The following is a 13,582-nucleotide window of genomic DNA, read 5'->3' on the forward strand; positions in this document are numbered from 1 at the left end:
CCCTTCCTGTCCCTCAGCTTCAGCACATGTCTGCCTTTGGTGTGGGGAGAAACCAGCCTTCCACAGTGGGGCAGTAATTCAAGCCCTGCATAGGAGAAAGTCCCAGAAGTTTTTACAGAATTTTTATAGAAAAGCTGTAAAGGCAGATGTATCCTGTATGACTCCATCCTTTCCCCCTTCTTACTAACTACCACTACTGGGCTGTATGCTTTAAGAAGTTTCTCTCAGCCCAGAAAGTTATTCTGAATCAGGCCTCAGGTTAGCTGCGGGAGACAGAAAAAAAAAAAAAAAAAAAAAAAAAAAAAGGAATACAGAAGGAATGCTTCCTTGGTGCTCCACAGGGTTGGTCCTAAAATGACTTCTAGACATGTTGTACTTTATTGAAGCCAATAGTTGGTGCCCGCCCCTTTGCAACCTTTGTTATAAGAAAAACAGGTCAAGGGTATAGACAAGGTTATGGATAGGACATAACTGGATAGGCCCAGAAGCCTTGGAGAAGCAGCTACTGCTGTTTCCTGTATATATGGCAGATGAATGAAACAAATAACCACTTTTAGAGCACAGAGTTATGGGTTATTTTCAGGCCCTTTATGTTTCTGATTTGTTTAATACCCAGTCTCCGCATCCGTGAGACCAATGGAGCATGCTAGTTTGACATTACCAGCATGAAATGACTGACATTTCCCATGGCCTATTGTGGAGTAACAGTCTATCTAGTCCAAAATCTCAGCATGTCCTCATCTCTACAGGCTCCTTTTGTAATTAGGAGCCATCATTCTCAAACAGGTATCAAGGAGTTCATATAGGAGTTAGGGGATTTTCACTACTTGTGAAGTAAGTTGAGGTGCTACTGAATCAGGGACAAGAATCTCCTTAACTACTAGTTTATTCCAATACTCCCAAGAGTTGAGTTGAGAAATACCTACATTGAGTAACACTGAAAGACTAGGGAGAAAAGCTTTGGGTTTAAGGCAAGACATCAGAATGTTAGAGGCAAATTGGCCTTTTGCCAGTGGATAGAGTGGTATTATCACATCCAATGGGTGTAATACACTGACGAATTAGGAATATATGAAGTACTGGCAGTATAGAATAGAATGGTACTAGGTGATGGGCCAATGAGAATGGAGGTACTGCGTCCCATGGACCAATGGGTGAACATTTCCTAAAAGAAGTCAGAAGCAGTAGTTCATTTTCAGAATAGTAAACCAATGGGGTACTGAGGACACTAATTAGCTCAAGTACCTTACCCGTTGGCCCCCAGCTCAGAAGTCTTCGTTGTCCAAGGAGGGTAAGCTAAGGCCTTCTCAGATGTGGACCCCCTGAAGAAAAACTGGGTCCAGGAATGGTGCCATGGGGACCTGAAGGACCCTCCCACTTCCCTACCCCCGGCCGCACCTGCAATTCCCCTCCCGGCCGCAGGGGGCACTGCAGGCCCCGGGGAGGTTGGGGCGGAGCGCTGCGAGGGGCCCTGAGCTGTCGCCCCGCTCCAGAACGCGGGGGGCGCTGTGCGGGGCCCGGGCTGCGGCTCCGCTCCCGGCCACGGGGGGCGCTGCACGGCGCCGGTGGTTGGTGGTGGCTGTTGGGGGGGGTGGGGGGGAGCGGCGGCCGCGGGTGGTGCGGAGGGAGGCCTTGCGGGCGGATCGGGCGCTCGGCGGCGGAGGTGGTGGGAGGCGGCGGGCGGGAGCGCGGGTCCGGCTGGTCCTGGCGATGGCGGACGCAGCGGCCTCCCCGGTGGGCAAGCGGCTGTTGCTTCTGTTCGCGGACACCGCGGCCTCAGCTTCGGCCTCGGCCCCCGCGGCGGCGGCAGCAAGCGGAGATCCGGGGCCTGCGCTGCGCACTCGGGCCTGGCGGGCCGGCACGGTGCGGGCCATGAGCGGGGCGGTGCCCCAGGACCTAGCGGTGAGTGGCGGCCGTGGCGGGCACTCGAGGCCGGGGCTGTGGGGCCTGTGGGCGGCCTCCCCGGGGGCCTTTGTGAGGGGGCGGTGGGGTGGGGGTGACCCAGTTCCGCGCCCCTGGGTCTCCTTAGCGCCCCCCGCCGGTACGTTGGCACCCCGACACCCCGAGCTCTGTCCGGCATGGCTTCCGCGTCGGGGTGTGCGCCCCGCTTTCCCCCCGGGGGCGTCCAGGGCGCCAGGAGCTGCTGTTTCCAGCCGGCAGGCCCCGCCTCCTGGGCGACCCTTTTCTCAGCGTCCCCCCCAAACCCGCCTTCCGAGCAGCCCCTCGAACCCTGGACTCCCGAGCCCCTCAATTCGGCGGGTGCTGCCGCTGCCGCTTCGAAGAAGCGGACCCGTGGTCCCCAGTCTCTCCCAGGAGACCTGCTCCCTGCGCCGTGTTCCTTCCTCCCGGAGCCCCGAGTGGGGCGGGAATGTGGGCAGTGGTGGGAGGCACGGAGGCTGCAGTTGGAGCTGCTCGGGGCTTTTTTATCTGGCACTTACTTCCTCCTTGTCTGAGCCAGGCTCGGCCTGGCACTCTCCAGAAAGGCCAGCTCTCGAGGCTGTCTCGGGCTCTCCTCTCTTAGCGTCTGTGGGTGACAGGAGCTGCAGTTGTGGTTGTTTTTGATAAGTTTGAGAGGTGTCTTAGTAGGCGAATGGGGCTGCTGGGTGGTGCTTTCTTGCTACCAGTTCGGCTTCTCCTCGCAACCTTTGGAGAGGTTTTGTTTTGAAACTTTGTGCTGGGGCTTGGCGGCTTTTGAATGCTTGCCTTGGTATATTTCGTGATTTGAGTTGCTCGGTGATAGACCTTAAGTAGCATTCAGAACAGTGTTATTTTTGTTAATGTGGCGGCAAAATACTGTCTTTGAGTTTTGGCAGCCTCTTTAGTTCCTCATTCTCATAGCGGCCCTAGCTTCTCCGGTGAGATAAGGCTATGAAAAATGGGGAGCCGAGAGTGGAGGGAGGTTTACTCTGAATTATAATAGATTGGCAACCAGAAGGTAATTTTTCTTGATGAACTTGCTTCTGCCGACGTGTTGTTCACTGTAACCGGGAATGCATTTTGTGTGATTTGGAAGTAATGCTGTAGGTTTCTGATGTTCATTTTTCTTCCTATTGATCAGCAGTGTTAGACCATCTTTTTTTTTTTTTTTTTTTTTCCTGATGTAAAAGCTTTATGGATTGTTTGGCTTGTGGTTGGCTTAGGCTTTGCTTCTGCTGTATTTGAGTTCGCTTGCTTTGATCTTTTTTCTATGCTCTTTAAGAAAAGCTGCTAGAACACTTATGAGGTTTCCTGGGGCGGGGGGGGGGGGGGTTGTAAGAAGTAGGAATATAAGGGGGTGGTGATGATGATTAATACCGAGACTTGGATCTAAATTCCTCTCCCTTAGAAGATGGCTAGGGTGAGGGAGAACTGTCCCTTTCATAGCCAGTAATTCACTGTACCCTCTTGGAGGCAAAACATTCTTGGGATCCACCATTAAGTGCGTTCTTTGACCTAAGGCCAAAACACCCTAGGTTTTCAGTTGGGATTTTATGTTCCGTTTTTTCCCCATGGTTTTTTCCTCCATCAGATGAATTGCTAATGAGCTCTGCACCTGAAATGGCTACCCAGTCACTTTGTTTGCCCCGCTCCCTAAGGGCAGAGGTTTTTGAAGCTTGCTGAGATGCTGGACATCTACTAAGCTAAATACTGCATAATGTTACTGCTGGGCCCATGGAACTTTGTTCTGAAACCAAGTAAAAAGTTGCAGTGATTCTTGGAAATTAAAGCAGGGTGCATGTTATGACTGTGTTGAGATCTTAACATGAGGCTGTGAGAATGTAAAAGCAAAGGCAAGCTTGGGTTTTGAGACAGATTTATACATGTTGTGGATGTATATCCAGAAGATAGATTAAGAAAACAGCCACATTAAAACTTAAGAGCCTTTAGATTTTTTTTTCACTAGCTTGTAAAATTGCTCAAGAATTGCAGTTATGTTGAGGTTCTATTAATGACAATGACTAATACAGGATCAGAACTGGCTGTTTTGTTTTCCTTTTTCATTAAAGAGATTTCCTTTGGACTCTGGGCATGTGGACCTTTCCAATTTGCACCACATTCCGTAGTAAACACAACTGTCTTCCAATCAAAAGTGTTCTTCCTGTACTCATGGGTGGAGTTTGCAAGCAGCTGGCCTCTGATTGGGCAGATTTTCATTCAGTTACGTTTAAGATGTTTTCAGGCATGCTTGGTTTTGAGTAATGCATAGCAGGGCGCCCCCTGTTAAGGATGAGTAATTGAGGGTTGGATGAATGAGTTTCTAAACTGATTGAAAACATATTTCTCAATTTTAGGCTTCATTAATATCCTCTTTCTAAATACTTTTTGATCCAGAAATCCTTCTAGATATAACACCGGTCCATTTAAGGAAACCTTTTTTGGAAAGCAACCCTGGAACTGTGTGCTACCTTAAGATGACTTATGAGAAAGGGAAAGCCAGTGTCTTCTTGGTTGGGAGCTTTTTGTTAAGGATGATGAAGGGATGAAGGTGGCATCATCACCAACAAGTCTGTGCTGACAAGTAACTACTGAGATTTTTTAGCCAAAGAAGGAAGAAAGCTCCCACTGTCCCACTGCCTTGGAATAGTAGTTTTGTTGTTCAAAATAGACCTGCTGTGCTTAAAAAAAAATAAGATGAAGTCCTGTTGCAAAATAAATCTAATGGCTTTTTTTGTCTCTAGTTTTTCTTACCTAACCCAGTGCCCTCTTTTTGTGCCTAAATTGTTATTGGTTGTAGAGACCTGGGGGCCTTCACATGTGTAGCCTTCATGTGTTCTCCTTTATTTTTTTATTGTTATGAAAGCAAAACTTGGAGATTGCAAAACATCATACATAGGTGTATACAACAATCTCTGTCCTCTGCTAGCTTCCACTTAGCAAAGAAGGGTAAGTTACCTACCTTTGCTCATCTTTCTTAGCAGTAGTATCGATAATATGGAAACATCTGTATACAAAGATGTACAGTATCATTCTCAGATGACATCACACTGCATAGTGTCTGAAGTCTGCATTTTTTTAACAGTGTACCATGGACCTCAATACCTGTAGATCTTACTCATCATTTTTGATAACTACAGTATATATCCATAGAATGTACCATAATTTATTCACTCACGCTACCTATTGATGGATGTTTGGGTTATTTAAAGGGCTTTTTGGGCGCTGCAAACAATGTTGCCATTTATATACTTGTACATGTGTCTTCATGTAATTCAGTGTTTGTTTATGTATTTTAAACATCCATGAGTGAGATTATTAGGATAAATAGTATAAGTATTTTTTTATTTTACTAGGTACCATTGGTTATTTTCCAGTAAGATTGTAGCATTTATACTCCCACAGTGCTTTTTGGCTAGTTGTCCTATTTCCCTTCACCCTTGCATTTGCTGGTATCATCAGTCTTTTTTTTTTTTTTTTTTTTTTTTTTTAAAAAGGTTTATTTATTTATTTGAAAGAATTACAGAGAGGTGGAGAGACAGAGATCATCAGTCTTTTTAATTTTTGTCACTCTAATGGGTGAAAAATGATATCTAATATTTTCGTGGCTGCCGATATTTTTCTATGTGTATTGGCCTTTTTACATTTCTTTTATTACTTATTTTTGTGTATTTTCTGCCTGTTTAAAAAAAAGAATTGTCTTGTTACTCTGTACAAGTCTTAGGGTGAACTCCTTCACCTGTCTAGTATGTTGCAATTAATTTATTTTGTCTTTTGACTTTGTTCATTTGTTGCTTTATCAAGTAGAACAATAAAATTTTTATCACCCAAACTTTCAAAAAGTTTTTCTGTAGTTTTTTATTGATTTTATTTATTTGAAAGGCAGAGAGAGAGAGATAGGGACAGACAGACACACCTTGCATCTACTGGTTCATTCCCCAAATGCCTACCACACCTAGGGCTGAGGGAGGTCAAAGCCAAGAGCCTGGAATTTCAGTCATGTCAGTGGCAGGGACCCATCACCTGCTGTCTCCAAGGCTGCGCTTGAGCAGGGAGCTGGAACGGAGAGAGGGCCAGGAGTCTGACCCAGGAATTCTGATAGGGATGGGGATGTGCCCAGTGATGACTTTCCTTCTGTGGCAAAGGCCTACCCCTTCAGGCTTCTCTGCACAATTTCTGGGTTTGCTTACTTGGCAAGAACTCTCTCGAACCTACATAAATATTCTTCAAATTTTCTTTCTGTTTTCACTTTTTATCTAATGTCTGGAATATCTTTGGATATTTGGTGTTTAAGGTAGGGGAAACAAAGTTTTGTGTTGTTTTTTCTACTGAGTAATTGTGGCAGCACTAAATTCCATTAAATTTACCATCCTCTTATTACAGTATAATAGAATTAAATGATGCCATAAATGTGGCACCATTTGTGTGTGTGTGTTGATTCCTTTTTTTTTAAACTTTTTTTTCTTTTTTTCTTAACAATTTGTTTTGAATGTTTGTCATAGCTAATTCAAACATCTAGAACTTCCAACAGGAATAAAAATAAAAGTACATCTGCCTTTTTTTTTTTTTTCCTCTCTTAATCTTTCATCTCTATCTCAAGAGAAAGATGCACTCTAAAATACTTCTTTCCCTTGATTGGAGATAATGTAGTAATTGTAGCAGAGTCCAGGTAGTGCCCTGTTTCTTTTATCTGGAAGTCTTCCAAGAAGAGTGAAAGTGTATCCGCCTTGTTTTTTTATCATCCTCCCCCACCCTTTGTTTGTTTCAGGGTGGAGTGATAGATTCTCAAATACCTATCTCTCTTTACTTTGTTTCTAGATAATGTCGTAATTATACCCAGGTCCAGGGTAGTACCATATTTCTGATACACAATCCATTGTTATTTATTCTGTACCTGTTTTCTGACTTGGAATTTCAACCCTAAGTGAATGGGAGTTTCTGGTCTCTTAAATGGTTTTCCTCAGTTCCTTCTCTCTCTCTCTCTCTCTCTCTTTTTTTTTTTTTTTTTTAAGATTTATTTATTTATTGGAAACAGCTACACAGAGAGAGAAGGAGAGGCAGAGAGAGAGAGAGAGAGAGAGAGAGGTCCTCTCTCTGCCAGTTCACTCCCCAACAGGCCACAACGGCTAGAGCTGCGCCGATTGGAAGCCAGGAGCCAGAAGCCTCCTCCAGGTCCCCCATGAGGGTGCAGGGGCCCAAGGGCTGGGCCATCTGCTGCTGCTTTCCCAGGCCACAGCAGAGAGCCAAATCGGAAGCAGAGCGGCCAGGACGAACAACTCTCACGTGAGATGCCGGCACTGCAGGTGGCAGCTTCACTCGCCATGCCACTGTGCTCCCCTCACCCCAGTTCCTTTTCTTACAGTGGCAAAAGTTAAATACTATGAGTGATACCATAATACCTTATGCTCTGGCCGGCGACGCGGCTCACTTGGCTAATCTTCCGCCTGCGGCGCCGGCACCCTGGTTTCTAGTCCCAGTTAGGGCGCCGGATTCTGTCCCAGTTACTCCTTTTCCAGTCCAGCTCTCTGCTGTGGCCCGGGAAGGCAGTGGAGGATGGCCCAAGTCCTTGAGCCCTGCACCTGCATGGGAGACCAAGAGGAGGCACCTGGCTCCTGGCTTCAGATTGGCACAGTGTGCCGCCTGTAGCGACCATTTGGGGGGTGAACCAATGGAAAAAGGAAGACCTTTCTCTCTCTCTCACTCTCTCACTGTCTAACTCTGCCTGTCCAAAAAAAAAAAAAAAAAAAAAAGCTTATGCTCTATTTTTTAAAGTAGATCAAATATGATCTGTTGGTCAGTGTATGGTTTAAAGTACTTTATAAATGAGTTTGAATTTATTTGAGGACAAGAATATCTTGTTTGTTTATTTTTTAAAAAGATTTATTTATTTATTTATTTATTTGAAAGGTAGGGTTACAGAGAGGCAGAGGTAGGGGTGGGGAGTGTTTTCCATTCACTGGTTCACTCCCAAAATAGCTGCAATGGCGGGAGCTGAACCAATCCATAGCCAGAAGCCTGGAGCCTCTTTTGGGTCTCCCAAGCGGGTACAGCAACCCAAGGACTTGGACCATCTTCTGCTTTCCCAGGCCTTAGCAGAGAGCTGGATTGGAAGTGGAGCAGCCAGGACTCGAACTGGCATCCATATGGGATGCCAGCGCTACAGGCGGCAGCTTTTACCTTGCTACGCCACAGCACTGCTCCGAGAATATCTTTTTAATAGTGAGGCTCTCCAAGCACACTTACCTTAACTTTCCTCCTCAGCAGCATATCTGCTTTACAAACCCTGAGCTATGGTCCCATTTTTCAGGCACTCATGTGCTTTGAAAAGTTCACATTTTTAAACACTTGTCTTATTGTGGGTTTCTGTTTCTATGTATGATTTTTAGAAACTCCATTTTGTTTTTTTTTTTTTTTTGAGATTTATATATTTATTTATTTGAAAAGCAGAGTGACAGAGGAAGAAACAGAAAAATTTATCCGTTTGTTCACTTTCCAAATCACTGCAACCACCAGATTTGAGCCAGGCTGAAGCCAGAAGTCAGGAACTCCATCCTGGTCTTTCACATGGGTGACAGGGGCCCAAGCAGTTGGGCCATCCTCCACTGCTTTCCCAAGCATATTAGCAGGAGGCTGGATCGCGGAATAGCCTGCTTTCTGATACGGGGTGCCAATGTCAAAAGGGATGGCTTAACCCACTGTGCCAGCTTCAGTAGCTCCATTTTAATTTGCCTCTGTATTCTGTTTGTTTCAGGGCTGTGCAGTGATAACGTTGTATACTGCTCAGTTTGTCCAGTGTTGTCTTCCTTTACAACACAATCAGCTTTTTCCTCTTAATTACCTTTTTTTTTTTTTTCCCCCTAAAGGACTTGCTTTATTAACTCCCTGCCTGCCAAGGGCTTATTTTCTCCTTTGGTTTCATTCCCAACTCGTTCTGGTTGATTTAGTTCCCCCTTAACTGTCAGATTTAAAATGGTATGTAAGAAACATAGCATTTTCTGTTGGTGATTTTCTCAACAGATGGGGTGGGTTCCTCTAGGCTTTCCTCCCACAAGGCTTGAGGTATGCAACACCTGTTGTTGCTCCTCACTTTTCCACCGCCTTTGACAGGTTGGTGATTTTTAAGCCCTCCCCACCGCACCATCCCCATTGTTAAAGTGTCTTTCACCCTCATTCTTTAGAGGGTAAGACCTGCCTGATTGTTTAATAATGACTCAAATGGTGTGACCTGTCTTGATTTTTGCAAGGGCAGAAACTCCATTTCTTTAGTGATTTCAGAGGTGAGCAGGCTCTAGGGAACTGGTTTTCACTAACCAAATTCTCTGGGGTCTGATTTGTAAATCTACGTGCAGAGTTATTAATTTACAGTGGGAGGTATTTCTATCCAGAGGTCTGCAGAAGGTCCCCTCCTGGTCTACTCAAGAGACCAAATTACACTCAAGAAGGATACTTGGTGTGCAAAGAACCAGACAAGGGACACTGGGTATTGCCAAAAGGATGTTTATAGCAAGCAGCCCTGATTTGGCGATCCTCCACTTGCCTCCTTCTTTCTGACTTCCATTGTTTTGTTCTCCCTTAACTCTTTGTTATTAATGTTGTCATTCATCAAAATCTCATCAAGAGAAAAGAAAACCTGCTTGTCCTTCAAGCCGGTTTATCCTAGGAGCTCCAGCCCCTGTTAAGCATTTCTGAATCCCCAGCATGTTGTTTTTGTTCTTTGCTCCGTTAGCACTCTTTGGGAATTTTTATCACAGTCTTTCTTGTTAAAGATATGTAGCAAGATATTTAGCTTGCTTATTTGTTCTACTAGATTGTAAATTCAAGGACAGGAAGTGCATTTTTCTAATATTGTTTGAAAAGGCCTTTCCTGACCACCACATCTAAAAAAGTAGATTCTTAAAACTCCATTATCTGGTTAATGTTCATTTAAAAAAAATTTATGGAATTTCTACTCTGTGGCCCTCTGTTGTAGGTGTTTATAATTAATCTAAGGGTTTTTTTATTTTATGTATTTTCATTTTTATGGACTCACTAATATTTTTATCTTGATGCTGTTGGAATCAAATTGGGAGCCCTGGGTCATAGTAGATTAAGCCCCCTCCTGCAACACCAACATTCCATTCCATATGGGCACTGGTTTGATCCCTGACTGCTCCACTTCTTTTTTTTTTTTTTTTTTTTTTTTTTGACAGGCAGAGTGGCAGAGTGGACAGTGAGAGAGAGAGAGAGAGAGAGACAGAGAAAGGCCTTCCTTTGCCATTGGTTCACCCTCCAATGGACGCCGCGGCCGGCGCACTGCGGCCTGCGCACCGCGCTGATCTGATAGCAGGAGCCAGGTACTTATCCTGGTCTCTCATGGGGTGCAGGGCCTAAGCACTTGGGCCATCCTCCACTGCCTTCCCTGGCCACAGCAGAGAGTTGGCCTGGAAGAGGGGCAACCGGGACAGAATCCGGCGTCCCGACCGGGACAGGAACCCGGTGTGCCGGCTCCGCAAGGCGGAGGATTAGCCTAATGATCCGTGGCGCCAGCCCTCCACTTCTAATCCAACTCCTGCTGATGTGCCTGGGAAAGCAACAGAAGGTAGCCCAGATACATGGGCCTCTGCACTCACATGGGAGACACGGAAGAAGCTCCTGGTTCCTGATTTCAGCCTGGTGGTTGTGGCCATTTGGGAAGTGAACCAGCAGATGGAATAACTGTCTCATTTTTGTTACTGAATTCATAACAATATTTCCAATTTTGAGGTATGCTTTTTTACTTAACATAGCGATTTTTTTTATTACTGAAAATTCTTTCTTTATGGGTGGTTTTAATTTTCTTTGTGGTTTTGTGTCTTTTCTTTTTTTAAAGATTTATTTATTTGAAAGAGTTACACAGAGAGAGAGAGAGAGGTCTTCATTCGCTGGTTCAGTCCCCAATTGGCTGCAGTGGCCGCAGTCCGAAGCCAGGAGTTTCTTCTGGGTCTCCCACGTGGGTACAGGCCCCCAAGGGCTTGGGCTTGGGCCTGGGCCATCCTCTACTGCTTTCCCAGGCCATAGCAGAGAGCTGGATTGGAAATGGAGCAGCCAGGACTTGAACCAGCGTCCATATGGGATGCCAGCACTGCATGCGGCAGCTTTACCCGCAGCATCAGCCCTTTGTGTGTTTTCTGTAGGTAATATATATTGCTATATAACTGAAAGGAAAATAATAAATGCTCTGTAAGAATATCTTACAAATATATATATATATTTGGGTGGTTTATTCCTCTTTCATTGGAAGTTCTTTGGAATTTGAGGCTTCATCAGTAATGCTGTAATGGGTATTTTTGTTAATAAATTTTTTGAATTATTTTCTAGGATTAACACCACAACTGCTATTATAGAGGCAGAATATGCACATATTTAAATTCTTGACATACAGGAAATTTCTTTTTTTTTTAAGTCATACCAATTTATACCCTGACTAGTAGTATGAGTTTAAGGAATGAGCATCAGGAGACTGTGTTGTGCTAGGCATCTTACTAGATTTCATATAATCCACAGGCAATCCTTTGAGTTCCTTATTGTCCCTATTTATAGGCAAAGGCAATAAGGCTCAAAGAGGTTATAGTAACTTGCTCCAGGCTACACAGCTAAGAAGTGAGGGAGTTGGAATGTAAATCATAATATTTGTGATTCCACAGCCCTTAAACTTATTCAGGTTCTCCCTGTTGTACCCAAATACTTCACATTTAATTTATTCAGGGTGTTAGAAAGTTTTTTTTTTCTTAAAGGGAGGAGGGAAGGGTATGGGTACTTGGTAGGAAGCTATCCTTGAAAATCAAAGAACCATAAAGTAAAAATTATTTTTTATTTGAAAACAACAATATTCTAGTTAGGCATCATTCTCCACCTTGGCTGATGAGACCAAATCCCTATGCAAATGACCCAGCCTCTCATCTGTCTCTCTTAGTTCATGGTGTCCTTGCCTATGTTTTAGGATTAACCACTTATCAAAAGGAATTCACTGAATTTAAGGAATAGTACAGCTGGCCCTGCAAGAGTCTAATCACTTAGCTCAGGAAGTCATTTGCTCCTCCGATAGATGAAAGTTTGTGGGGCCATCCTCCACCTGGGGCATTAGCCTCCCATATGGGTGCTGTTCACATCCCAGCTGTTTCTCTTCTGATCCAGCTCTCTGCTATGGCATGGAGAAGCAGTAGAAGATGGCCCAAGTCCTTGAGCCCCTGTACCCACTTGGGAGACCCGGAAGAAACTCCTGGTTCCTAGCTTTGGATAGACCCAGCTCTGGCTGTTGTGGCCATTTGGCTAGTGGATCAGGAGATGGAAGACCTTCCTGTCTCTCCTCCTCTCTCTCTCTGTAACTCTACCTCTCAAATAAATAAGTAAAATCTTTAGGCTGGCGCCGCGGCTCAATAGGCTAATCCTCCGCCTTGCGGCGCCGGCACCCTGGTTTCTAGTCCCGGTCAGAGCGCCGGATTCTGTCCCGGTTGCTCCTCTTCCAGGCCAGCTCTCTGCTGTGGCCTGGGAGGGCAGTGGAGGATGGCCCGAGTGCTTAGACCCTGCACCTGCATGGGAGACCAGGAGAAGCACCTGGCTCCTGTCTTCGGATCAGCGCGGTGCGCCGGCCACAGCACGCCGGCTGCAGCGGCCATTGGAGGGTAAACCAACGGTAAAGGAAGACCTTTCTCTCTGTCTCTCTCTCTCACAGTCCACTCTGCCTGTCAAAAAATAAAAAATAAATAAATAAATAAAATCTTTAAAAAAAAAAAACTTTCTTGGCCGGTGTTATCTGGAGGGCTTTTTTTTTTTTTAATTACTTTAGGGTTTTAATTTTATTTTTTTTCCCAAATAAACCTTTTATTTAAGGAATATAGATTTCATAAGTATAACTTTAGGAATACAGTGATTCTTCCCACTGTACTCACCCTCCCACCCCTACTCCCACCGCTCCACTTCCTCCCTCTCCCATTCCCAGTCCCATTCTCCATTAAGATTGATTTTCAATTAACTTTATACACAGAATACCAACTGTATACTAAGTAAAGATTTCAACAGTTTGCACACAAACTGTTTGAAAATAGTTTTTACAGTTAATTCTCAAAGTGCAACTCATTGAGGACAGAGGTCCTAACTTGGAAGTTAGTGCACAGTGACTCCTGTTGTTAATTTAACAATTAACACTCTTATGTATGACATCAGTGACCACCCAATGCTCTTGACACGAGCTGCTTAGGCTATGGAAGTCTTTTGAATCCACAAACTCCATCAGTGTTTAGACAAGGCTATAAGCAATGTGGAAATTCTCTCCTCCCTTTAAAGAAAAGTACGTTTTGTTGTTGTTGTTGTTTTGTTTTGACAGAGTGGACAGTGAGAGAGAGAGAGACAGGTCTTCTTTTTCCGTTGGTTCACCCCGCAGTGGCCGCTGCAGCTGGCGCACTGCAGCTGATCCAAAGCCAGGAGCCAGGTGCTTCCCCTGGTCTCCCATGCGGGTGCAGGGCTCAAGGACTTGGGCCATCCTCCACTGTCTTCCTGGGCCACAGCAGAGAGCTGGACTGGAAGAGGAGCAACCGGGACAGAATCCGGCGTCCCGACCGGGACTAGAACCTGGTGTGCCGGCGCCTCAGGCGGAGGATTAGCCTAGTGAGCCATGGCACCAGCTGAAAGAAAAGTACATCCTTCTTTGATG

The 13,582-nt window shown here is 45.1% G+C and overlaps 1 protein-coding gene across 2 annotated transcripts in view; it reads left to right on the top strand.

Moving 5' to 3' along the window:
• Nucleotides 1–1,595: 1,595 nt before the first annotated feature.
• Nucleotides 1,596–13,582, top strand: part of KDM3B (lysine demethylase 3B) — an 83,741-nt gene continuing 71,754 nt past the window's right edge. For both annotated transcript variants that reach the window (XM_008255093.4, XM_017341086.3), the window contains exon 1: nt 1,596–1,902. In XM_008255093.4, coding sequence (XP_008253315.1) covers nt 1,711–1,902 — 192 coding nt within the window. In that variant the 5' untranslated portion in view covers nt 1,596–1,710. The remainder of the gene's footprint in view (nt 1,903–13,582) is intronic.

The sequence above is a fragment of the Oryctolagus cuniculus genome, chromosome 6 (genome assembly GCF_964237555.1).
Source record: "Oryctolagus cuniculus chromosome 6, mOryCun1.1, whole genome shotgun sequence".
NCBI classification, from domain to species: Eukaryota; Metazoa; Chordata; class Mammalia; order Lagomorpha; family Leporidae; genus Oryctolagus; species Oryctolagus cuniculus.